This window comes from Podarcis bocagei (genome assembly GCF_964188305.1).
Source record: "Podarcis bocagei genome assembly, chromosome: 8".
In the NCBI taxonomy this organism is placed as follows: domain Eukaryota; kingdom Metazoa; phylum Chordata; class Lepidosauria; order Squamata; family Lacertidae; genus Podarcis; species Podarcis bocagei.
The window spans coordinates 51256400-51283562 of record NC_138133.1 but is presented as its reverse complement, the minus strand read 5'-3'; the positions used below and the strand labels follow the sequence as shown (position 1 = coordinate 51283562).

Sequence of the window (27163 nt, the reverse complement as noted above, 5' to 3'; positions counted from 1 at the left end):
GAATTCTGTTGCAAGCCCAACCTCCATCAGATTATGGGGCTACCTCCCCCAAAGATCCAGGAATTGATGTTGAGACTGAGTTAAGAGAGAGCGTAAGGTAAAGCTAATCAAACTAAAGAAAAGGACATATGTGGGATCTTACGTGGATTTAATTAAGCAGCATTAAATTCTCACCCCTAAAACATGGGTTAATTAATCTACTTACAAAACTTGTGAAGGCAAGTCTTTTAAAAAAATGTTTTTTAGTCTTTTTGATGCATCTATGCCTTGAGGAATAGAAGCACAAGCAAACTGGCATTATGAAATGTTGGCTTGTGAACTGTTTAGGTTGTTTAGAGTTAACTGTTGTTTATTTTTAAAGTTACCTATCTGCTTCCCGTCCCCTTGATATTTCCATCCCTAATCTTAATAAATCTTCTAAACTTAGAACTTATTTCTTGACAACTCAGGGGAATCTTACTCCTCTTTGCCAGATCACATGCAACACGCTTTGACCAAAGTGAAAGAAAGGCTGAACTAGCTCAGATGCAACTCAGTAATTAGGTGGTGGTTGCCCCCCTTAGAATGAAATTAAAGATGTAACTCTTATAATTCCTTCACTCAAGAGTTAGAGTAAATTAAGAGCTGGTTGTTGCCTACAGCAGCTGGGTATCACCACAGAAGATTGTAAGAGTCAGTTGATTTGATATGATATGTCAACTAGAGATAGATAATGGTTATCTGGATCACTGGTGAGCAAATGCCACATACTACAGGATGTCCCCACAACCCTAGCCTGTTCTGCAGTGGATGTGAGAGCTCCTGCTTTTTACCTCTTATTCAAAGAGAGCTGAGGAGAAAGGAGAATGATTCCATAGCAGAGGGAGGAGAGGTGCTCTAGTCTCTAAACGTGAGAAACCCATGTGGGTTGGTTAAAGAGAGGGTCCAATTCTCCCAACTGAAGAAGCTGGACAAGCAGCATCAGAAAGCACCTTCCGATGGGAAAATCCAGACCATGTATATTTTTGACAACTAGTTTGTGACAAAGTTAAAAAGAGATCAGATCTTTCAAAGACAATGCAAACATGAATTCTCAAAAATTACATTTAAAAAATGCAAACAAAATTGTACTGGTTCAGAGATAGATAATCTCTAATGGAATGATTTAACCTTCGAACAATCAGACGTAATTTGTATGCAGAGATGAGAATGGATTTGGAAGCATTTCTCTACAGCTGCCCTCTGAATGGGATGCTAAGATAATTTGTAAATACACCACAGAACTAGAACTTTAAAAAAAGAAAGAAAAAAACCAGAAAACTGTAGGACCGTTCCAAAATTATCTTAGTAACATGAAGCAAATATAAACATCACAGCTTCAATGGATGCACAAAGCAAGTGAAATAAAACATAGTTGATTGTGGAATGGTGCCTACATTTGAGATATTCTTTCTGTTGAACTGCCACTGAACTAAAAATATATCCTACACCAGCAAAATAAACTACACAACAGAGAGGGGAAATAGCAGGAAAGGGATCTGCTGGAGATCCTTGTTTGGCAAAAGACAATTCCTGCTTCAGGTTACTAATCTTGGTTCTCTTCCCCCTCCTCCTCTCTAAAACACACGCAGAGACTTTTCAATTGTTTTCGGTTCTGAGTGCTTTTGCTGGCTCTGTTTCATATGTGCATGCCTCTGAGAGAGAGAGAGAGTCTTGTGTGAGCAGACTGTTTACAAAAGTTATGGTAGTGCTTCTCAGCAGCCCATCGAGAATTCCAGGAAATGGCCTCTGTTATTTCATTCTAGGTAAATGTCGGCTCATGACAAGCAGCAAAGCTGACACAGGACATCTCCCTCTGCTTTACAGTCCTGCAGTGAGGCCTCAATCGGAGGGAGAGCGAAAGCGAGAGCAGGAATGAGCCATGAGTGGGCGGAGTGCCTTCCCAGCACTCTACCAACCACAGCACAAGGAATTATGATAAACACCACTCTGGAAACAAGATACAACAGTACATTGTGTTCTTCAGAAAAACATCCAGACTTCAGTTCACTTCAAGTAAACAGTTAATCTTGTTTACCTTTTTAAAAAAATTGATGAGATGTTAACTGAACAATCCAGCGTGCAGATGAAACGAGGTTTTTCCCCCTCTATACAATTCAACTTTTGTGTTTGCTTTGCTCTCAGCAACAGCCTGCCACAAATTAGTCCAATATGCTAAGTTCTTATTATCTGCATGCACCATAGATTTCCCCCTCCTCCCTTTTTATTGTTTTTTTTATATATATATATTATTTATTTACTTACTTACTCACTTTGACTTAGCATGGTGCCAAAATAATGTTTTTTGCAAGCAGAAGAGATGTTGGAATAATTAAGAGTGCTTTGCTTCTTGCAAAGTTTGTAACAGAAATGTAAATAAATGATTAATTAATAAAGTGGGAAAACAACAGTCAAGCAATGAAGACCACATCCTAGGCTACCACTCTAAACACCTGGAGAAAAAAATGTGCACCCTGGGAAGCTTGTAGTCTGTTCTCAACAGAACTAAGATTAGTAATTATCCACAAATACAAACTAAAGAAAAAGTTGAAATTGCTTATTGTAACATATTTACTTAAAATATTGGTTTATTATCTATGCCTCATATATTATCATATATGGTAATAAGGTACAATTTAGGAATACAACAGAATGCAGTGTTAAAGTATGATAGTTACTGATAAATATTTTGAATAATGAAAAATTATCTGTAGTTACCGAACATAAAAGGTTTATTTTTGTGTTGTGAGGCAAACGAGTATATGCCCATTCTAACTTTGGATTTTAAGAATTTGTAGCAACAAGATAAAGTGCCACTTTGTATCTCTTTATTAGCTAATGGTAGCTTCTCTCTGTGGGACAATTCTACCTTCTGGGAAATAAGAAATACTGAAAAGGAATTTTGAATATTTATGACTGAAAGGTAAGAAACTGATTTAATAAGGTAATATGTACTAAGCACTCCTTTTAGGATTTAACTCAATGAGGTTTTGCATAAAACATTTTAAAAATCACATAGATTATAATTTTTATTATTATTGATTGATAATATATTAAAAACTCTTCAGTATTAAATTATGTCCACTTTTTTTAATCTGAGGCTGAGGATTTGATAACAGGCTATAACTTCTGGGTGCCCAAATTTCCTTGCATCTATGATTCTTTCAGTCACATGATTAAGAGGGCAGTCAGTCACAGTTGTCTGCAACACTGTATTTGTACAACTCAGCCCAGTCAAATCTTCCTTCTCCAACCACCCTTCTTCTCCATATCTGAGAGTCAAAGAGCAGAGTAAAAATATTTATTAACTGCAATCATACTAGCTATCCTCCACCCTGCAATTACTATTTCAACTTGTACCTTGTAACAGGTAATGGGCAATATTTAGAGGGTTCCCCCCCCCATGTACATACAAGCAGTGCTCACAACAAAGGGACACTCTCTGAAGCTATTCAAACAGCATGTGGCCATTCAACACATTTGTTTCTCTGCTGTGTTCTGCCTGCAATGCACAACGTGAGGGTGCACAGAGCCAGGGTCACAGGCAGGAGGAGGCATAGCACTGGGAGATGATTCTGCCACTTAATGGAAAGAAGTGGCAGATATCTTAAGTGTTGTAGACCCTTCAAGGTCATCTCTCAGCTGACAAGATTTGGGTTGCCATGTTAGCTTGCCCTCAAACCTGGTGGTACTGTTATTATGTGCCACGTCAGTCCACGAGAAAGCACCTCTCATTCAAGATTTGATCATGGATGAGATGGCTGACCTGGAATGTATTATTGAGGTGGATGAACCAGGTGGACCAGATCTATCTGCCAAAGTTTTCAGGTATAAACCAATCCAGTTTGGAGAGGAGACAGAATTGCTATCATCCATAAAAATGCAATCTTCTTCACCAGGAAACCATTCTTCCTGGGTACTGGATTTGAGGGGCAGTTCCTCATGCTGGGTCTGAGACACAGAACAGGAATAGTGTTGGCGTACTGCCCATCAGCCTCCCTGAGCTGCAAGAAGTGGTCTTGGGGTGGTGTGGGGTGCCCACACATTTCAACATCCATGCTAGGGCTAACTTGTTTAAACCAGCTCAGGACTTCATGGAGCTGTCTTACTACATTGGGTATTTGCCACACAAGGACCCTTCATCTAGTGCTTCCCATAAAACAGTTTGGAATTGGTTCTGTGCTGGTTACAGTCATTCCACTGTCACGGACAGCCCATTTCCTTGTAGTCTGGACTAGCAAAGGAAGATGGCATTTCCCTAAAGACTTAGGGAACCTAAGGAACTTCTGATTGCTCTGATATGCTTAGTGCTCCTGTCAAGGCCTGGTCTCACTATGGAATAGTGAGAAGAGGAAGGACACTGGCACAACTACTTCTAAGTGTCCTCTCCAGTGCTGTGGTGCTTAATTGGCTCCCTGGGCAGCTCAGAATGCTGAAATAGGCAGGGTGATAGCCTTGACTACAGGTGATGTATTTCTCACAGTGAATGAGCACAGATGAAAGGACAGGCTCATGGCAGTGATGGTGGCAAGGAAATTAAGTCCTCGGGTAGCCATCCAGCACAACTCTTTGGACTGGTATGGACTGGTTAAAATGGAGTCTCTCAGTGGTCTGCTGTGACAAATTTGCAAAGCACAGTCACTCATACTAGCCTGAATGAGACACCATTGTTTGTAGAGGCGGTGTTCAGTGCACCAGTGCTATTGTACTCCAGTCTTGTTTCAGGCCTCCCAGTATTTCTGGTTAGCCACTATGAGAATAGGCTGCTGGCCTAGCTGAGCCTCTGGCATGATCCAGCAGTAACCTTAAGTAAAATGGTATGAGATCAGATTCAGGGCTTGTGGATATTCTGAGATTATGGACAAGTTGCTTGAAGGAGTTTGGCTACCACAGGTACCCTCAAGCCTTGCCCATCTTGGCTTGTAACAGCTAAACAGAAGGCATTGACTGGTTGGGTCCAGTGGGTTGCAAATGCCTGATTCACTGGCAACTGTGCTTTCTCCCCATGGTGTTCAACATCTATACATAGCCACTGGAAGAAGTTATCTTTACATAATGAGCATGGTGTCATCAATATGTGAATGAGTGCCTGGACCCCATGAGGGCTGCTGCTGCCAGCCCGTATTGCCAAGCGAGAGCAAGTGCACTGGCTTAGATTCCTCCCTGACTCTTGCGCTTTGCTCCGCATGCATGCTTTAGCTGAGATTTCTGCCTTGCAGGCGGTTGGACTAGATAACCCTTGAGGTACCTTCCAACTCTACAATTCTATGATACAGTTTTTTCTCTATAACATTTGAATTAGTTGAGGCCACATACGTGCTGGAAGTAGTAATGGGGTGGATGAAGACTGAATGCCAGCAACTACTCTGGGTATTTGGTTCTTGGGTTTGGGTGGTGGTGGTGGTCAGTACCTTAAAAAAAAGCACTGGTTGTAGGGATTACACAAGGAGGAGAACCACGTACACCATCTTGGCCTCCTTGGAGAAAAAGGTGGGATATAAATGTAAGAAACAAACAAACAAGACTGTCTGGAAGCTGCAAGTGATGCAGATGCAGCCACTATAGTGCCAAATGGTATATTTAATTGCACCCATATAACATCCATTTTGCAGGGGGAAACATGGTTCTGAATAAAAGTATTGGGTGTTAAGCCCTACCCTGCAATTCTGTTTTAGGATGGTAATGCAGGAAACCTTAGCAGACTTGACTGGATTAGAGCTGTGCCTTGTGCAAAACAGAACATTCAGGAGAGGAGGCATGCAGGAAAGAAAAGCATTGGAAAAACAGAACAAGTCATTACCACACTTGACTCTAGCACTGATCAGAATTTCTGATGCCTTAAGGCCGATAACAGCAGTTCAAAATAGTTTCTTATTTATTATCTGAAACTTAATTTTGGAAAGTGCACCAGGTATATGTAATCAACAGACGACAAATCAGTGATGCTACTTAATGGGCACAGAACAGGTTCTAGTATTCCCTTGGTACAAAGTCCTAACTTTTAATGAAGTTGTATAGCTCTGCATTGAGATGAAAGGTACAACTAGATAGAACAGGATGACGTCTGGCCCTTTATCATCACATGCAGATTTGTCACCAAATGGTTTGATGGGGGTTTTTTGTTTGTTTGTTTGTCAGCCAGTCTTCCAGCTGATGAAGGATACACACATGAATTTTAAAACATTAAAACGTGATAAAGATATACCAGCATTTAGCTGGTATAATTTTGTGTGAGAAGAACTGTTTCTATTTTTAACATTTCTTTAAAAATGGTTTAGAAAGAGACATAGTTAAACTGCTGTGAACACATGAAGAATGGCAATCAAAGTTAATCAACAGCCGTCTCGCACTTATATATGACTTTTCATCACAAAAAACCTCAAAGAGCTTGACAAACTATCTTCAGGATAGATCTTGGTTCTTCTTTTCTGCTCCACCCACATAAGCAGTATTTCCCTGAAAGGGATGAGATTTTCTTTATCAGCACTGAAAAACAGGTCTATTTACTACTAGCCATAAGCTTAACACAAAAGCAAAGAATGCTATTATCTAATCTAAACTACAGAGGGAATTGAGGGAGACTGAAGGTAATCACACAAATTAGGATTGGACAAGGGCATTTTGTTAACATCATCAGCTAACGCATTCAAAATTACTCATGCAGTTTGGATATGAGTAGCTTAGCCTTTGATTTTATCCCTCATGTGAATGAAAATATAGATAGCAGAACACTATGATACAAACATACTGGACAGTAGCTCAGTACTGATTGGGGGTGGGGAAGGAAGGGGAGTATTGTAAAGAACCAGCTATATCATATTTTTGAATGTCACAGAAATCTGTAGTTTAACTGGTTCTGAATATGAATTTGTTCAACTAACAGCATCTCCTTGGCACTTCTGCCACATCTTCTCTAATTTGTAACATAAAACAATATATTGCTAGATTCTGAGCGTTTTCTGTCAGAAGACTTGCTGCACAAGAGCCAGCTGGTTTGTAGATGTGTGCACAAAAGTCTTAAACCCCTTCCTCTCAATGAAACTCTTTCTGATTGCTATGAAACTATATTAACTGCTGAACTAATGACTTTGTGAAACTATAGAGTTATTTAACATTAAGTCTCGCTCTTGCTAAAACGCCGACTGCTGTAAATTACAAGAGCAGACACACAAAACCAAGCAGATTTTTTGCTTGCCAAACATCTTCTCTTGGGGGGGAGTGGTTCTCTCACGTCTCTTATAAACATGGTTGTTCTCATGCTCACAGATAGAGGTTTGTTTCATTTTCACTCTAGAAGCTATCTCAGATAAAAATTCAGTTTTAAAACTCCGTATTTAAAGTACTCTTTATGGTTCAACAAAAGGTGTTTTTGCATGCTCATCTCTTACTCAGCTTTCTAGATTACCGGCCAATACTTTACTTTACATTTTATTTTATTTTATTTTATTTTATTTTTTTATTTTATTTCAAACCAGCTCTTCATTAGGGATATATGATGTGGTAGAGAGGGCACATCAGCATGATCTTTCATCAATGCAAGTTGTTGCAAAGATATACATTTATCTTAACTAGGTGAACCCTCTCATTTATTGAGGCAAGACTCCATGGTCTACTATACTTTACTGCAACAATGCTTCTTGATGTACTACAGTCATGGGGAGACTCTGGCTAGCATGCCAAATTTGGCCATCCATTTGGCCTGCAAAGCCATTTTTGGGAAACTACACTGACCCACCCTACACTTTGTCCCATTTGAACGACTGTTCATGCAAACAGGACTTTCCCACCCTCTCCCCCTTCCTGAACACTGTTGTATGCCTCCAAAATATGCCACGGACAGTTGATAACAGGGTGCTTGAGGGGAAGGAGAGAAACAGAAAGCCCTGTCAGGTCTGCTGAACTGACATTAGATCTCATCATTATTATTATTTTCATAACTGGGTGAATCTGAAACACCTGCGAGTTTATTAACGCAAAATGGTTCAGCTAAAACTAGTTATACACCATACTTTTAGAGTGCTTATGCTACTACAATAGAAAATAAGAATTTTATCAAAAGGTGGCTGTTATGTAATTTATTAGCCAGTGGATAATTTTGCTTTCTATATGCAAATATATTGTGCTTATTAATGGTGGGTATTGTAACTGTTCTGTTCATAAGTCATATCGACCTAGGGAGTGATAATCTACAAAGTGAAAATGGTTAAGCACTGCAATGGCTCCAAGGTACCCATAACATTCTCAGGTGTAAATGGAATCTTTATTTACTTTCTAAATCATATCACAGGACATAGTTCTTGCAGCCTACTGCTCACTGATATTAAAGCTGCTGGACCAAAAAAGAAAACAAACTATCAGACCAATGAATAAGTAAAATCCAGGGGTTAAAGTAAAACAGGCTCACTTAGCTGTTCCCCCACTGGCATTACTTACTTAGATAATTTCATACCACATGCTGCTCCAACATATCAAAAAGGGGAAGAAAGCAGGAGGGATCCATCATTGTACTGGATTTAAAGACAGGAATGATATGATGGGGTGGGTGGGATGATCCCACTGAGATCAATCTAGTTGAAACGACATGTTTCTATCATGATAGGGATTTTACACTTTTTTTCTTTACAAAAACACAGATGCAACCAGTGCTTGGGAGAAGGGAGGTTTAAGCCTCCACAGGCCAAGCTTCCGTTTGCAATATTGAACTGTGATGCTGCAAATAAAATAGAAGTAGAGCCTATGGTTTTATTTTGTTTTATCTGTGGTACCACAGGGACATGTGTTTTCAGAAAGTTTGAAGTTCAGCCTTCCACCCATCTGCAAGATAAGAGAAATATTTCAGCTCTATCTTGCACATTTATATTTCAACATCAGATACTGTGCTATCTGTAAAAATGCTATGTAATTATCAATTTAACATTTTATTCTTTCCCCCATAAGGTTGCAAACTGTACTATGGAGTTCAGAAATACAATTTTTTTTTTGCCATGTAAATTAGCCAGCCAAATGCCTCCTGTCAAATGTCCTTTCACAGCCTCACTTTTTAAACTAATCAGCTGCCACCAAATGATGTTTATGGGTTGAAAGAGGCTAAATTTTAGAACATTGCATTTTTCTTTTATTCTATACACAGTTCCTCAAGAAAAAGGCAATCCTATGTATCCCACAATTTTTAGAAATTAACTCATAAGCCCTCTTCACCCATTATATATATGAAGAAGGTTCCATAATAGAAAGGGCAGTGGGACACGTCACTGGCCCTGCCCACAATGTTTTGTAGCTCCTTGCCTCAAAGATCCACACACTGTGTGGATATCTGAGTAGGGAAGCCAATGCAAACTAGAACCCTGATTCCATTGAAAACTATGTGTAGGCTTCTCTACAGGGCAGCTGAGCAACATGGGGACGGGCAAGGCCGTCTCCTTCACATGCACAACACAGGAAGGCAAATTTAGTTACAGCATGGGTAGGCAAACTAAGGCCTGGGGACCGGATCAGTCCCGCAGACAGTCCAGGAATCAGCATGTTTTTACATGAGTGGAATGTGTCCTTTTATTTAAAATGCATCTCTGGGTTATTTGTGGGGCCTGCCTGGTGTTTTTACATGAGTAGAATGAGTGCTTTTATTTAAAATGCATCTCTGGGTTATTTGTGGGGCATAGGAGTTCACCCCCCCAAAAAAAATATAGTCCAGCCCCCCCCCCAAAGGTCTGAGGGACAGTGGACTGGCCCCCTGCTGAAAACGTTTGCTGACCCCTGAGTTACAGACACAAATGAAAGAGACAGAAGTCTACTTACCAGTAAATACTAACCAGTCGATCTACCACCTATTGTATGGTCAACTACAGTAATTCACACAATATTCTAGACAATATTCTAGGGTGGCTCATATCCATATAGCTCAGAGCCCCCATGTGAACCTGCAGCCATGTGGAAAACCACGAGCTTAGAATACAGAAGGTCTTAGGTCCCATCCCTGGTAATGGGGACTGACAAAAAAAGGGTGGGAGAGCTACACTTAAAACAAGAAACAGTGCAAATGGTAACAGGGAGGAGTAGGACCTCTTCCTTATTGTACTAATATCGCTGTGGCAAAGCCATGGGCAAGACACATCCTTCAATCTCAAACAGAGTGACATGGTAGGGAGCCCACTTCTTCTCATTGTATGCTTCCTTTTATGAAACTGAGTACTTTCTGAAAGCATCAGAGAGGACTGGGGAAGTCATTTCCCTGTTCCTGCAGTGTCCCTGCACATGACAAAGCTGTGTGATAAAAGTAGCAGCAGATACAAGCTTTCCCCATTGCTAAATTGCCATGCTGGGTAGGGTAGAACTGCACCTGCTATACTGTTGAGTGTAAGTCAGGAGATAGGATCATGCTGTAACACTTAGAACTTGAGAGAAAAGCTGAGTGGGAAACACAATGAAGTGCATTCAAAGCCTCAAGGGAAATGTTAAGATACTATTTATGTTCTGTTATTTTCAGTTTATTTCAAAGCACTCTTGGGAAGGTTAATTAGTTCATAGGTTTATAACACTTTGAAGATGTCAGGATTCAGTGAAAAATCTGTGCCAAAACCCTTGCTGCTATCTGGTTGTTGGTGTTCCCAAAGAAGTGCTGAGAAAAACTTATTAGTATCCATTGTATCTTAGTTAAACATCAGAAAGCTGAGTAGCTGCATTAGGCACATTAAAATAGGAAGCTGCCTTATAGGAAGTCAGGCCATAGTCAGGGTTGTCTAACAGGCGCCTCTTCAGGGTGCTGGCTATTGAACCTGGAATCTTCTGCATGCAAAGCATGCCCTCTAACATTGCTCTATGGCCCTCCGTCTAATATAACAAACAATATAAAAATATTGAAAAGGATTGAAAAACTATACTCCAAAAAGCTGGTAGACTTCCAAGACGTTTAAATAATCAGGCACTACTTCTGCAAGCTTGCACTGAGGTAAGACTTGTGAAGGGCACTGTGAATCTGACTGAACTGGTCTTTTACAAGTTTTACAAAAACTGCTACTACATACAGGGTGAGTCTTTTAAAAGAGGCCCTGTGGAACATGTGTACTCTGTATCCACGGGGCCTCTTTGAAAGGACTCACCCTGTACAAGCGCCCCCCCCCCTTACCTGGGGGTTACGTTCCGCCATAAGTGAAATCCCATAAAGCAAGGAGCACCCTCTAAATGCCTATTTTCCCCTGCTCTCCCACTCTCTCTCCCCACAATTGTCTCTTCAACTAGAGTTGAAGCTCTTTGGCTGGCTGGGGGGACTGTGGGAAAGCGGAGGTGGCAGCTGTGCTACCCAGCAGATCAGCTGTTAGGCAGGGAGGCTGAGCAGCCTAAACGAAGCCCTGCTGCACCTCCAGTCTCTCTGGGACTTCCTCTGCCCTCACTGACATCCTCTTTGGGCTCCAGGAAGGGTCTCCTCATGGGCCATGAGAACTCTCCAGCTCTTTCCTGCCTTTTCCTGGTATGAGTTTGTTTATTTATTTACTTATTTCCCAGTGCTACGCACAAGGTGCTATAGTCATCCACAAGTAGAATGTGTGTATGTGGGTGAGTGTATATATATTTCAATTTCAGGCCAGGCTTATTTTCCCCTTGCAAGTGTTCTTGGTTTTATAGCAATTGGTGGCTCTTCTTCCTTTGGTCAACGGATGGGGCCAGACTGTTATTTTCCTTTCTTGCTAAAATCCCAGGACAACACACAGCTGGGAGCTCAATGTTCTTTCAGGCAGGGAGGAGAGAAGCAAGTTCCAGCATCTGCTTCTTCCCTGATCGATGGATGGGGACAGCGTGGTCTCTCCCAGGTCAATGTTCTTTCTGGAAGGCATGGGCTGTAGCCTCCTGGTGGCCCTAGATTCCCTGGCTGATGACAAATGCCAGAGTGTGCATCCCTTCTGCTCTCCAGTCCAACAGCAAATGCTCAAATGTCACTTCAAATGTTTTGGAAGAGCAGTATTTAAATGCCTTAGCTAAATTTCTCCAGATGCCAGTTCTCAGGCGCAAACAGCAGGTCCAGAAGGAATGACCACAATATATGCCTTTCACTCACTCTGCATAGAATAGCAAGGGCCACATACAGACTCAAATCCAAGTAATCTACTCTTGCACCAACTAAGAACAGGAGTCAGCATTAAATAAGGGTTCATTAAACTGAAGTGTCTCTGAAAATCAGCTGTTAAGATCCCAAACAGATATGAAATCTCAGTTGCTAGTTAATCACTCCAACATTGCTTTGCTTTAGATCTGTGCTTTTTACCTGCATAAATGTACAATACATACTAGGTTCAAAGATCTTAGGCCAATAGGTTTGCTTGTGCATGATTTACAACTACCTAAAGGATTTTTTTTTAAAAAAAGTCTCCCGTAACCATATTTCCTTAAAACTTAAATCTGATTAAAAATAAAACCACAAGTCTTGCTATCTGTTCTGTACAAAGTGCCTCCTTGGGTGCAGGAGCAATCTAAACTCTTGCGTTTAAAACAGATGTGTACTGTTCTAATATATAATCTATGACAAGTTGGAGAGCCTTCTTGTAAACGAATGATACGATGACTAACAACTCCATTTCCATCAGAAGCCGTTAATCCTACGTAAGAAGTCTGCACGCTAATAGATGTCAGAGGCAAATGTTAACCAGCTACAGCTGGCTACAAGCTATAAAAAGCATTAATGAAAACACAAATACTAACTTTTGCCACCCCCTCTCTACTTCTTCTTAGTTCCTACGTCAAGGCTGTGCACAGGCATCACTTTCCAAGGGCTCTGTGTGAATGAACTCCCTGCTCTGAACTAGCTTGGTCTGGTTCCCTGAAGTTTGTTTACTGAACAGCATGTGCAGAGACACTGATCATGGGGGAAATGGGGGGAGAAACAAATCACATGATTGCTTGGCTCATACAATGGGTATTACTGATAGCCTTGAAATATGTGCTTTTTTAGAGCAAATAAGAACAGGAAGTGGATGGGAGGAGGTTCTAATAATGAAAAGTACAAATCCCAATACAGGAGAGAATGAATGTGCATTAATACAGTACACTTAAGTGAATGTAGAAAATACAAAGTGGAATGTATTTGACTTTGGGAAAGCAGAACATTATTTCTTTGTTCTCCTATATTACAAAACATTTAGTGTGTCAAATGTAACATGAACTTCCTAGAAATGTGGGGTTGCATTGTCACTTTTTAAAATAGAATAAAATGTGGACACAAATGCTTGAGAAGCTTTAACATAAAGAAATACTCCTGATTATTTCATAGACTCTGCACTACTTGCAGATTATTAAATTAGTGAAACCAAATTAGCTTAAAACCACTTTTACTTAATGGGCTGAGGAATGACTTGTTACAAAATGAGTAACACTTACAATATAGACAAAGCTAGTTTTAATATGACAGCACTATGTATAACAGAGCTGCACAGCTATTATGCTGAATATTCTGAATCATCAAAATATAATTTACAGACGTAATGCAGCCTGTCCTGAACTATTGTTAAGGGATCAGGAACTGGCTGAGAGGCAGCATGCTGCATTCCCTGAGCTTTTCTGTTCTCCAACACAAATCCCTGTCTTCAATCTTAACTATGATTAAGGCTTACCCTGGCACCAACCTTGACCATAGCTAATACTATGTGTATCCTGTGTGCATCCTGCAATAGTATAAAAGGATGAATTCAACCACACTCTACTAAAAATGAATACCAAAACTGGCTGGAGAGTATCATAATACTATATGACCCCATATGATATTTTAAGTAGGGGTGTTGTGACAAGTAGGAGAGCTAGCATATCTCTGATTGGTTTCTCTGAGCAGCAGCACATTAGCATTTTTTGCCTGGATGATGTTACCAAACTTATTAACTTTTTAGTGCTTGTCCACCCAATACTTCTATCTAGGTGTGTTCTCGATCACCTTTTTGCAGTGTGTGATTATAACCTCAGAAGATATGATATAGAATAAATATATATGTTGCCATAGTGACATAAAGAAAAATAATGGCTATAATATTTCAGCCTATACTAAAATACAACATCTACAGCACAATCTCACCATGTATAATTAAAAGTGCAACCCATCCTGCATTGAGCCCTGAAGCATGCTGTAGCCTGCTTGGGGTGGATTTCAACAATGGACAAAAATAATATCTCACAAAAATGTTGCCATAAGGAAGGGGTCAGCAAGGTTTACCTTGCCTGGGCCGGTTCATTCCAGTGGAGATCCCTCCGTGGGCCGGATCACACGCACGCCCACAATTTCTGGCATCTGCACATGCCCAGACATGATTTCCAGTGTCTGCATCTACAAAGACACGATTTCCGGCATCTGCACATGTGCAGACGCAATTTCCGGTGCTACAGAAGGGAGTCCCCAGTTCACTGTGCTGGTTTAGCGCAGCGGGGACTCGCCAAGCGGGCGGCTCAGTTCGGGGGTGGCTTGTGGGCCAGTTAAACAACCCCCGTGGGCCGCTTGTGACCCATGGGCCTTAGGTTGCCGACCCCTGCCATAAGACATGAAAAAAAAGTTAACGAGAAGCCAAAACTAAATTCCATTTGGAAGGCAACCTAAATTTGTCTAGACTACAAAAAGTGAGTTGGGTCCAATGAATGAGGAACATTTCTGTCAAAAATGTTGTGATGCACTCTACATCTGAGACATGATGGGCTTTCTGAGATGAACAGTGAATTTGGGGGGAGGGGGTTTAGGTGCTGATATCAGTAGATCTCCAATGAGACAGCCCATAAGAAATGTCTTTAAATTGAAATAATTAACATTGCTCTTCTAAATACCTGTATTCTGCTGCATCCCTCTTACTGTCTGTTAAAAGAAATACTACACCCCATATGATGGTTTCTTTTAAAAAAATTAAACCTGAATTCATAAGTAAATATTTTACAAATTGAGCCATCTAATCCTATACCTATTAATATTAACTCTATATACAGCACATCCAACAACATTGTACTGGGGTGCCAGGAGCTATTCTCTTTATAGTACTATACATAGCTTCACTTGCCTAGATTTCATTAGACTTCTGATGAGCTGCTCCAACATGATTATAGCACAACTTTTAGCCAGGCCAGAACTGAAGTGGGAGGTAGGGTTATGTTGTATACCTACTTGGACTTCTGCTTTTCAGCAAAACATTTAAAAGGCACAAATATCGAAAATGAAGAAATGTCAGAAAGAAAAGGAAAATTCCACACCTTTGATGTACACCATCTCAGAATACTTGACATATACCAGGTGCTGGAAAATTACTATTCTCAGGTGAAACTACTGACTAATAAGTAGTATCGCACATACTGGATCGCTGCTCTAGGGCAGGAAAGTTACCTTTACAAGTTGCCTATGACAGGCTCCTTACACTTTAAACCACTAGATAACTCACACAGAAACAGTACATCTTCTAATTTGCTCCACGGCAAATTGCATCCTGAATATATTGCAAAAAATATAATAAGAGAAAGAATAGAGTACTCAAACAAATAAGCAGCACTTATACAGCATCTTAGAGTACCACCTATGTAAGTTCTCAGTAATCCTTTCTACAACCCTACCAGGTAGGTTAGCATTATTATTCCCATACTGCAGATGTGGGGAAGGGAATACAAGATAGCATCAGCGCTCAGGTTAGGTTCCAGGAAGTTAGGTTCCAGAATACAGGGGAGCTTCCTGTCAGACCACGCTGATGAGAAGCAAGTGTGTTATTCAAAATAGGCAGGGATTGAATTTCAGAGCACTAAACTATGATAACAGGGCCCAAAGGAAGGTACATAGGTAACATCCACATCATACATTTAAAACATTTACTTCTCCAAATAATCCTAAGAACTGCGGTTTGTTAAGTGTGTTGGGAATTGTAGCTTTGTGATGGGTAAGTATGGTTCCTTGGGTTCTTGGAAGAAGCCATGACTACTGAAGCTGTGTAAATGTGCTTTAAAAGTATGGTGTGGATGCATCAAAACCAAGCAGGGGTGAGGATCCAATGCAGCAATCAGGGGAAAGGAGGTGGACAATTACACAGTATCATTAAGCAGGTAAAGATTTGTTTGTTTGTTCGTTCATTCATTCATTCATTCTGCTGTTATCATTATTATTTCCCAAGGAATAGGAGCTTCATATAAACCTCTCTAGGCTACTCAAAAGAAAGAGAGAGATTTTAAGGGAAATAATAAAATGTAATCATTTGGGGATGGCACCCATGCTTTCAATATGTGAATTACTGATTCCACCACTACATTTCCTTAGGATGAAACTTTACAGTACAATTTGATTATCACACTTTAATCTGCCATGGGATTAATCTTGCTCAACTAAGGAAAAAACTAAGGGAAATAATGTAAGAGCCCTTAAATAGCAATGAGACATCTTTATGAAAATACTACAAATTGGAGTCTCTTATTTACGAGATACTGAAACATTTCTATCATATGGAGTTCAGTGAGGCACATTTAGGTTGTCTGCTTCCTGTTTATCTTGTACTTGAAAAAAAAGTCCCATAAGTATTAAAGTTCTTAAAAATCATGCTCATGAATGCTTTGTTTAGAAACATTTACTTGAAAAAAATGAATGGTATGTTGTAAACAGAATGGAAGTTGCCCACAAAAGAAAACGATTTGACAGATGCTAACATCTGTGAACATGGATTTTCTACAAATGTCCTTTCCCTCTTGAGCTGCAATAAACACTAATTTAAAATGTCTTGTGTAACACAGGCTTGGGTTTTCCTTAAGGTAAACACAATAGTGACCTCAATTCAAATTTGCCTACCTTGAAACGTTAGCAATAGCATTGGACCCATTATCTTTACTCAGATAAAGAACTTGCAATAAATTGAATGGTGTTTGTGTTGAGATAGGTATAAGTAGATACATAAAAGTTCAGCACGGAAAAGCAAAAAATGTAAAGAAGCTTATGAATAATTCACATCCGAATCAGCTAAGTCTGATGTAGTCTACGTACCACTGTACAAACAAAAATGCTTTACAGAAACTCATTAAAAGTTGCTGGAGCATAATCACTCCCACTGAAAGGCACATATTGCATAATTCAAATTAAAAAATTATATTTTGCTCATTACCTACATCTTTTAGATCTAATCTAAACAACTAAGCACTTCACACTATTTTATTAATTACTGACAGGCACAGGTGGGCACAATGTTGTGTTTAAAGCAGGATGCAGCTTTTTCTTAATCCCTGCAAAACAACATGGGTGCTTCTTACACCCACCAAATTAAGCCAGAACACACACAACACATTAAGAAATCATATAGTTGGAAGGGATCACAAGGGTCATCTAGTCCAACGCCCTGCGAGGCAGAAATCTTTTGCCCAACATGGGGCTGAAACCCACAACCCTAGGTTAAAAATCTCATCTCACACCTACTGAGCTATTCCTCTGAACACTAGGGAAGAAGGCTTGGATTTCCCAAGGCTATTTCTAAAGCAAGGGTGCACAACTCTTGGCTGGGTGTGAATGTTAGTCATTGTTTCTAGTAGCTGCAAAGCTCAGTTTTCTAATTTCTCACTCCACTGGAGAAAAGTATATTCTTGTTGCTTTGTGTCTGTATGTATGGCTATAAGAACCCACCCCAAGCCATGCCACTGAGGCTGCATCTCAGCACATGACACGGACTCCCTTTTCACGCAAGCATACTCTGCATCTCTGTATTGCTGGTGGCTTTTGTCAAATGTGCCATTCAAGTGGCAGAATTTACTGGGGGCTTTCCCTCTTAATCACCAAAATTAATTTTTTGTTTGCCAATAGAGACTGTATTTGTGAAATAAGTTCAAATCTGAGTCTACTGTATTAACCTGTCCTGAAACATCTTAGGAAGATTTCCCCCTTTTATGGTACCTAGGTTCAAGAGTAATCTTTACAACTGTTTTTTTTATTATTATTTTATTTCTATGCTGGGCCCCTGTGAACTGAAACAACAGAATACCTGATGAACTACCATTTCAGATTAGATGGAAAATCAAAAACACAAATATGCACAATCCAACCTTCACTACAATGGTATCAGGATGGGGTACAGTAAAATTAATTGCAGAGTGAAACAATAAAAAAATTAATAAAGCAGTTAAAACAGTAAATACATTCAGCCACATGAAACTGAAGAGTGAAAATTGATATCAATCTGGGCTGACAATTCACAACTCATAAAAACTTGAGAAACCTGTATCTTAACTTGGTATTGTAATGTAAAAAAGAATCAGTGCCAAACATGTGAGCATGTGTAAGAGCGCCGGGTAACAGGGCTGTTGGCATGTGACCGTTGGAGGGATTCCCAGAGAGTAACATAACCTTAAGGCCAAGAAAAAGATTAGCCACCTGTGCCCTAGACAATGAAGGTAATTTGAATAGTCATATCTTGCCATCTGCAGGACCTCCATCAACACTGCCCAGCTTGTGCCCCAGGGAGGTTACTACGTTCCTGCTATGGCTGCAATCCCAGGGGGGTGCACTCTACTGTCTCTTGAGACCAGTGGTGGAGCAAGCCGATCAGGCACCTGTGGTGGCACGCATGCCCTGTGCCCAGGGGCAGGGCCAGCCGCCCATGGGGGCACCGCGGGGCCTCCGAGGAGTCTGCCTGCCTCCTCCCACTCAGCTGCCCTACAGCTGAGGGGGAAGGCAACGGGCGGACTGTTTGGGGCAACGCAGAGCCTGCGGGCTCTCAAGCCACCGCAACACTCCCAGGAGAGACACATGGCTCAGGTATGCTGCAGGCCCCATGGTGAGTGCTGCCTGGCATTATGTCACCCCCCCTCAGTGGGGACACCTGGGGCGGACCGCACCTACCGCACCCCCTTGCTATACCCCTGCTTGAGACAGGCAGATCTGCCAACTACAACAATAATCTGGAAGCACTCTGATTTCCTTGCAAATATGGCAGACTAACTACAAATTAACCCTTTCATCCCAACTGAAATAAACTGAGATAAACTGGTATTTGATTTTGCCGGGGACTATGAAAACAGACATCTCACTCAGAGCAAGAAAATATTAGAAAACCCAAGTATGTATGGTGCCAACAGTACAAAAACTGAAACAGTGAATTAGATTTTCCACCCTTCAATTGTCAACAATCTACATTTCTTTCCCAATATTTCCATCAACAAGATCTATGCGCCACTGCAAGCTGGTGGATTTCTTCTTTCAAGGTACTTTTCACAAGCTGTGTCCAATTCCTTTCGGGTAAACAGAAATTAAGCTCACTGGTATCTGACAGAGGAGGAGGTGAGAGTGAGAAAAGATGCTTTGATTAAGCATCACATCTCTCCTCCCCCAACTTTATACTGACTACAACATTAATGTCTCACATCAAATATAACTGATCAGTAGAAAGGACTTCATGATCTGAAAACAGAGACGATGTATGTACTTTTGTAACCCAAAAATCTTTAATAAAAACAATTTAAAAAAAGAAGAGTTCTGTTATAGGGAGACCTTGGATGAGCCAAGTTCTCTCGATATCAGTTTCCTATGCACAAAAAAATTGCTCTACAAAAAACTATATGAAGATTAAGAAGAAACTGAGAGCATTAATAGGGTAAAAACTAATTTCAGACGAGAACAACAATTGAGAATAACATGGGAAACATAATGAGACTGCAAATTTAATACAGCTACTTGATGAGTAAAATGTCCTGGTTTCTTAAGTACTTGGAGTCTCCAGGCAGGATTGGGTGAGATTAGCTGCTGCTAGCCAGTGAATAGTCAATATTAAGCTAAATGAACCAATGGCATGAAACAGCTCCCTATGTCCCAAACTGTAGTTTGGCATCACCAACATTATTATAATGATACAAATAACTGGGTAATTACATGGCTCACTACAAGAAAATTAGTTAGACAATTCAAACTCATGACAGATTTTGGATATGGGCTGCAAATGATGAATAAGTTATCTAGTCCTACTCTTTTACTTAAAAAAAAAGGAAAGGAGCACCTTGTTTTTAGCTAAAAGGTAGGATTGTTCTAGGCTTCATACAAAACTCAGGACCGCCTTATCAACATGTTCAGTCTAGCTTGTCTTGTAATTTGACTGTTCCCATCAATGCTGAGATTCACACTAGGCCAATTTCTAATACTCACCTAACATTTGGCAGGTGTGAATTTAACAATGGTGCAGTGTTCTCGGAAGTGTTGTTTTTCTGAAGGCGACACCTTAAACCGTCTTTAGCAGGCAAATAATACACCCTTTGAACAACCACTTGGACCTGGATTCCTCTCCCTCCAGCTCTTCCTTGTGTCTCCACAATATCAAGAAGAGAGTCGCTTAAGGGAGTAACTGCAAAGTGAGATAATTTGGGCTCACTGTTGCTATCGGTATGCACAGTCTTCAAAGTCTTCATATTGAGACAGGGGATCTGGCAAAAAAGGCACAAACCAAATCATTGTACAGATTGCAGGAAAACATACAGGAAAGAAAGGTTTTGCTTACCACAAATTCCCATCCTTCTAGCATAGAGGTGGACAATGTGTGGTCCAGAGACCCACCTCATTTTATATGCTCCCACTCCTCAACATCTCCAGAAGCTACCCTAATATTTCATCTCATCAGAGCTCCTTTCTTTCTGTTTGTTTCCTCCTTATTGTTCCTGGCATTAAACATGTTTCCTCTTTCTGTGTTTTTTGGGAGCAATTGGAAGGAATAGTATTTGATTTTGGGGGGAGGGGGGAATAAAGAACGTTTTTCCTGGTTGTATGACTTGAGGAAAAGAAGTCGTTCCCTCAGCAGCAATAACTGTCTCAGAACAAATTGGCAGGGGTCTTCCATATAATCATCTCTGTGTTTGAGTAGAAAAATGTGTGTGAGGTAGACATGGTGAAACCAAAGCAGGACAATCTTTATTCTGAATTAGTTCGTCTAGATGACAAACTGGTGAAAGAAATGGCAGTAGCTTTCTCAAAGCAATTTGTTCTTTTGTCTCTTAATAAAGCCATGTGAAGGTGAGCATTTTCTGCTTGGCCAGTCAGTTTTTGCCTAGGAAAGCACGGATAATCTCCCTCTGATGAGGTTGAAGACTGAATCTACCAACCAAGAGGAGATAAGCTGGATGTTCCAGCCTTTGTACTCCTATTACAGCGGCAGGGCAACTTTCCTTTTTCTGTCTAGGGCTGCATTCCCTTGGGAACAAACATGGTAACAGAAAAAACAGAACCGCAGTCACAAAAAATTAAGGCTACAATCCTATACAAACACTAGGAAGCCGACTGCTGACCACAGTGGGTCTTACTTTTCAGTAAACATGAATAGATGGCACTTTGAGATCTATAACAAACACAAATAACTGATAATATGGAGACAGTGAATCCCTATTTGTCGCCCCCCATTCCTTTTCAATTTGTGTCTATAGGTGCAGATCAGCCTAAACCTTAACCATGAGTGAACAGACTGCCCCGTCTTTACTCTGAAAAGAACAGGAGATACTGGTAAATAAAAATATATTTTGCTCTTGGGAGAGCAGAGGCCAATGCTTATATTCTAGAAGTAATCTCATTTGAGTATGTCTTCAGTTTGATCCTCCACATCCAAAGGCAGGACCTTTGGGCAGAAAATCCACTTTATAATGCCTGCTGTATGTGTGAAGAAGCTCAGAGATTTTCCAAGCATAAGCGAAGCTCACTAACAGAACCTTCTTAAGAGGAGGTTCAGGTCAGGAAACATTAACTAAGAGTTCAAAAGGACAGATTAGAGCCATGACCACCCAGTTCAAGTTTCATATAGGAATGCTGTGGACTTCTCCATGTGTTGTACAGTGTTGTACACTGTGCGTTTCCCCACCTTCCCTGCCACTAAAGGTAAGATGGAAAATGCTGCACAATGACTTCAGAACACATCCCTAGAGCTTATGCACAGGGAGGGTGGGAACACCACTGGCTTGCTGTTTGACAACATGTAGCTATCCCTTTAGAAAGGCTGGTAATTTTAAGTAGCTGAGCAGCAAATCAGATGAAAAGTAATTGCTAAATATATGACAGCAATACTACTCAAGACAGTAGTGAGGCTAAAGCAAAGTATCACATCAGTTCAGTGTGTCAACATGTAGGGAAAAATCTTGATTGTAAAATATTAATATTATTCACTAGCAAACTCTAAATCTTGCTTAAATGAAGGATATTGAGCGTACATAAACGTTCCTGCATGCACTGTTTGCAAATATTTGTTCATCAACTCGCTACAAAGTGTTAAGCTGTAAAATTAAACATTACCTGGTTAACTGCAGATGTTTGAGGCCAATTGTCTTTTATGGTGGAAAAATTGAATACCCAAGCCAAAGATATCTTTCTTTTAATAAGCAATGTTTCTTGAAGATGTTGCCTTTCCATCTCTGTTGGTTCTTTAATAACTTTCTGACTGAAGTAAGTATTCATGATAACTGGAATGCTATCATTTGGAAGAAGAAGCCTTTGCCTGAAAAACAGAATCATGGTTATCTCATTTACTTTAACAAGTTAGAGCTGTAGACTAGTAAGCAAACCTATAATCATGAATTAGAATCTGCTTCAGAAGTATATGTAGATTACTTTCCTGCAATCTTTTAAAATATTTTTTACTAACAAATTAAGACTCACTTTTTCCCTCCTAAAAAGTAAGGGGGAATGTGTGTGCGTCTTATGGAGCGAATGCAGGCTGCGCAGCTATCCCAGAAGCCAGAACAGCAAGAGGGATTGCTGCTTTCACTGCGCAGCAATCCCTCTTGCTGTTCTGGCTTCTGAGATTCAGAATATTTTTTTTCTTGTTTTCCTCCTCCAAAAACTAGGTGTGTCTTGTGGTCTGGTGCGTCTTATAGAGGGAAAAATAGGGTAAGTTTATTGACTATTGTAAGAAATATTAGTTACCACCAGCCATACATTATGGGTTTACAAAAGACATTAGGTTATGTGTTGTAAGCGTTTGATGTATTGGTTTAATTGTCAATTTTTTAAAAGGGCAGATTTGTGTATTAATCTGGACCAATATATGATTTAGCCTCATTAATTGCCCGTTACAAGCTTTTGTAAAATCTGGTACAACTGAGCAGTTTGATGTGTATTATGTGCTTTTGAACAACAAAAACAACAACAACGAGTCCATTCCCATACTTGGCTATGCAGAAGCAGTGCAACATAGCACAACACCCAGGGCTCCCAATATTAGCACAACAGAAACACTCCTCCCATTTTGATGCTGGAAGGCGGCTCTGCCTGCTTTGCTAAACAATAATCAGCACAACCGCTTTGATGTAGAGAAGAATATGTTATAATACACCTGCTTTGTTGAAGGGGAGGGGCCATCACTGGTTTCCTTACTTCCAAGTAAAGAATGTGGACAGAATCTGTGGAAGTATGAGATCTTTCACTGTATACTTGATCCCTGATTATGTCAGCTGCACGGGGTGTAGCCAAGTAAGTCAAGAGTGTAGTAAATGCCCATCCCTCTCTAAAGGATAATATATTTGCACCCATAGTTAAGATGGCTGTGTCCCATTCATGGTGAAAACACATTTGGTTTGGCTGCACTAGCTGCACCAGTATTGAGAAACAGCTTGCCCCTTGAAGTTCATATAACTTCCTTTCTGATTGCTTCTACTAGTTTGTATAGTCATCCCCCACACCCCACAGGCTTTTAACTTACAAGGTTGACATTATTTCATTGAAGACTGCTTTATCTGCTATGCTTGTCTTGTTACGCTCGGGTTACAGACACTTCAGGTTATGCGTTTTCGGGTTGCGCACCGCGCCAAACCTGAAAGCACCGGAGCGGGTTACTTCCAGGTTTCGGCACTCGCGCATGCGCCAAAACACTAAATCGCGCTTTGCGCATGTGCAGAAGTGCCGAATCACGACCCGTGCGTGTGCAGATGCGGCACTGCGTGTTGCGAATGTCCCTCCCGCACGGATCATGTTCGCAACCCGAGGTTCCACTGTATTGGAAAGGCACAGTATAAACCTTTAGAATAAATAATAAAAGTTTAAGAGTGAACTCCTAGCAACCAGCATAGCTTATTATTTACTATTGGCTTTTCCCTTTACTCTATCCCCTTTGTCTTGCACAAAATGACAAGAGATATTAGGATGCAAGCCTAAGGAAACAGATACGACATGCCTACTATGCTGAGAAAAAGGGAGTAAGAGGTCATCTAATGTATGACAATGCTGCCTATGCATTCATAAGTTTGTTTATTTAGTTTGATTTATTAAATTTCCATAGCGCCCTTATTCTGAGGATTACAGAGCAGTTTACAACATAAAAACACAAAAGTACATAATATAGTAACAAAGAAAAACAGTATCACCACTATCCCAGCACAGTTTAATAGGCCATAGATTGTTTAACTAGCCAAACGCCTGGAAGATGAATGTTTTTGCCTGGCATCTAAAGATATGTAATGCAGGCGCCAAGTAAGCCTTCCTGGGGACAGCATTCTACAGGCGGGGAGCCACTGCAGAAGAGGCCCATTCTTATGTTGCCACCCTCTTGACCTCTCATGGAGGAGGCACATGAAGAAGGGCTTCAGATGGTGATCAAATGGTGCACTCAGTTTATATAGGGAGAGGTAGTCCCTGAGGTTTTGTGGTCCTGAGATGTTTAAGGCTTTACAGCTCAAAACCTGCACTTTGAATTGGGCCCAGAAACTAATTGGCAGCCAATTGCCTCCCTCTCTGCTCGAGTTAGGTTGGTGAGTGTCTATGTTACAGATGGTGACTATTCACTTGTTTGAATAAACATAGAACTCTGTTTGCAGAGATTGCTAAAACTACAGGCATATGATGGGAAAAGGCATGGCAAAGTTTTCAAATAGTTAACTAAGTAGTGCAGCAGTAGCAAAATCAAACAGGTTGAGACACTGCTGAACTATATTTACATTCTGTTACTGCATTTACTTTCCAGGGTTTTTAATTAGTTCCTCCTATTCATTACCTGGGGTGTGTGGAAAGTTGTGACGCTCAGTCATACAGAAACTGCCTGACTACGGTAAATGAAACAATGATGGGAACATCACTCCAGGTTTGTCATAACAGGGCACACTTTCTTTTTGGGTTCTGTCGAAACCTCAATTCACAGCATAGTAATGGTGTCTGCAGATCAGAGCAGCTAACATTCCATAAATGCACTGGGAAATTATGGTAGGTACTTTTTAATGTAAAGCCACTTGTACATTAGTAGAACAATTCTGAACCAAACTGAAATAGACAAGTGATAAGAAGGGGTTGCATCCAACCCTGTTCTATAAAGAGTAAGCCTACTGAAATTAATGCACCTAGATTAATCATGCCCGCTAATTTAAATAGGTCTACTTTGAGTAGAAGTAGCACTAGATCTGCCCCATCTGCTGCCTATCTTGCTCATGCAAGGTGGCAGTCGTCCTATGGATCCTGAAGGTGGTGTTGACCAGTTTCAAATATATCCTTCATAGGCAAATTTGTAGCCAGACAACTACAGACACTGAATGACACTGATTATCTGGATCAATTTCAATTTACTGTTCAGCATTGAAACAGTTCTAGTAGGCCCAGGGAATGACCTAATACAAGGAAATATATATACTTCTGAGTGTTGCCCTGTTTGAGGCCCTCTTGGACCTCAAAGAGTGTTTTGATATCATGGTATACTACTGGATAGACTGTCCAAAATGGGGAATGTCATGTTCTAGCACAGGGGTCAGCAAACTTTTTCAGCAGGGGGCTGGTCCACTGTCCCTCAGACCTTGTGGAGGGCTGGACTAGATTTTTGGGGGGAGAAATGAACAAATTCCTATGCCCCACAAATAACCCAGAGATGCATTTTAAATAAAAGCACACATTCTACTCATGTAAAAACATGCTGATTCCCGGACCGTCCACAGGCTGGATTCAGAAGGCAATTGGGCCAGATCTGCCCCCCCTGGGCCTTAGTTTGCCTACCCATGTTCTAGCAGTTCTGATCCTCTCTGGATGGTTGTTCCAGAAGGTGGTACATGGCATCTATTGCTTTGCCCTAAGCTGTGCAACTGAGTGCTCCTATATACCATCTATATGAAACTGCTTAGGTCATTGAAGGATTTGGGGTGATATGAAGGCCGCTCTAGAGAAGACAGAAGTGTTGTTGTCTGACCTAGGAGGTGATGGTCAGCCTATGCTGGAGAGCACTGTACTTCCTCTGAAGGCTGGAAATGCTCTTCACTCCAGCCTTGTCTGTAGAGATCCAGCTGGAACCCATGACATGAAGCACCTTTAATTCAGGCTGGTGACCCAGCTACAACCTTTCTTGGCTAGAGATGTCCTAATCTCGGAAATCCATGCTTGGAATAACATCTACCTGGAGTGCTGCAATGTATTATATGCAGGGCTGCCTCTGATAACTATTCGAAAACTACATTTGGTTCAAAATACTGCAGCTAGATTGCCAACTGGGACTGAGTGAAGGGTCCATAATGTAAGTTTTAACACAACTACACTTCCTCCTGGGCCATTTCTATGCACAAATCAACATGCCAGTTTCTAAAACCCTAAGTTGTTTGAGACCTAACTACTTAAAAAAATGGCTGGCTGTTCTACCAGAAAATTACAGGACACATAAACCAGCAATATATTGATTGGGCAGGTAAAAATATTATGGCAATTTGTGGTGGCACACAGCATAGTGGGACAGGATATGAGAAGCCATGTGGTCACAAGAGAAGGATTTTAGAATTACAGCAAAAGACTCAGGATGTGTGAATTGGGGGGGGGGGCATGAATTAGGCACTCATTTCAGATTGTCAGCATACCAAGATCCAGTTATTCATAAACAAATATTAGTGAAATGTAAATCAGAAAGCAACAAGCGAACCATTTTCAACATGACACACACTTACCAGGGAACCAATGCTCTTTAGCTACTGGCAGCGAACTGCCAAGCTGTGTATTAACGTTATATCTTTTGTACAGGTGCCTGCTCTCAACTAAATGACAAGCAATGCCAAGAAGTAGAGGCCAATATAAAACAGACACATATTTTTCCTGATTATCATTTACAATTACACTTATTGTTCCCCACAATGGCATTAATCCAGTGCTCTCTAGAGCAGAAAAAAACTTGGATACAACTAGAACACATAAGCCACCTTTAAGAAACAACTGCCTGTTGTTTGACATTATTTTTATCAGGAGTGCTTATGTAAACAGTTGCTA

The 27163-nt window shown here is 40.6% G+C and overlaps 1 protein-coding gene across 6 annotated transcripts in view; it reads right to left on the bottom strand.

Annotated features, from left to right (window-relative positions):
- SPIDR (scaffold protein involved in DNA repair) overlaps positions 1 to 27163 on the bottom strand; it is a 160622-nt gene that overhangs the window by 33615 nt on the left and 99844 nt on the right. For all 6 annotated transcript variants that reach the window (XR_014010970.1, XM_081205855.1, XM_081205858.1 and 3 more), the window contains exons 9-10: positions 22241 to 22442; positions 20120 to 20394 (exon numbers count right to left, since the gene is read on the bottom strand). Coding sequence is in view for 5 of the 6 variants with exons in the window: in XM_081205855.1 (XP_081061981.1) it covers positions 20120 to 20394; positions 22241 to 22442 (477 nt within the window). In the remaining variant the exon portion in view is untranslated. The remainder of the gene's footprint in view (positions 1 to 20119; positions 20395 to 22240; positions 22443 to 27163) is intronic.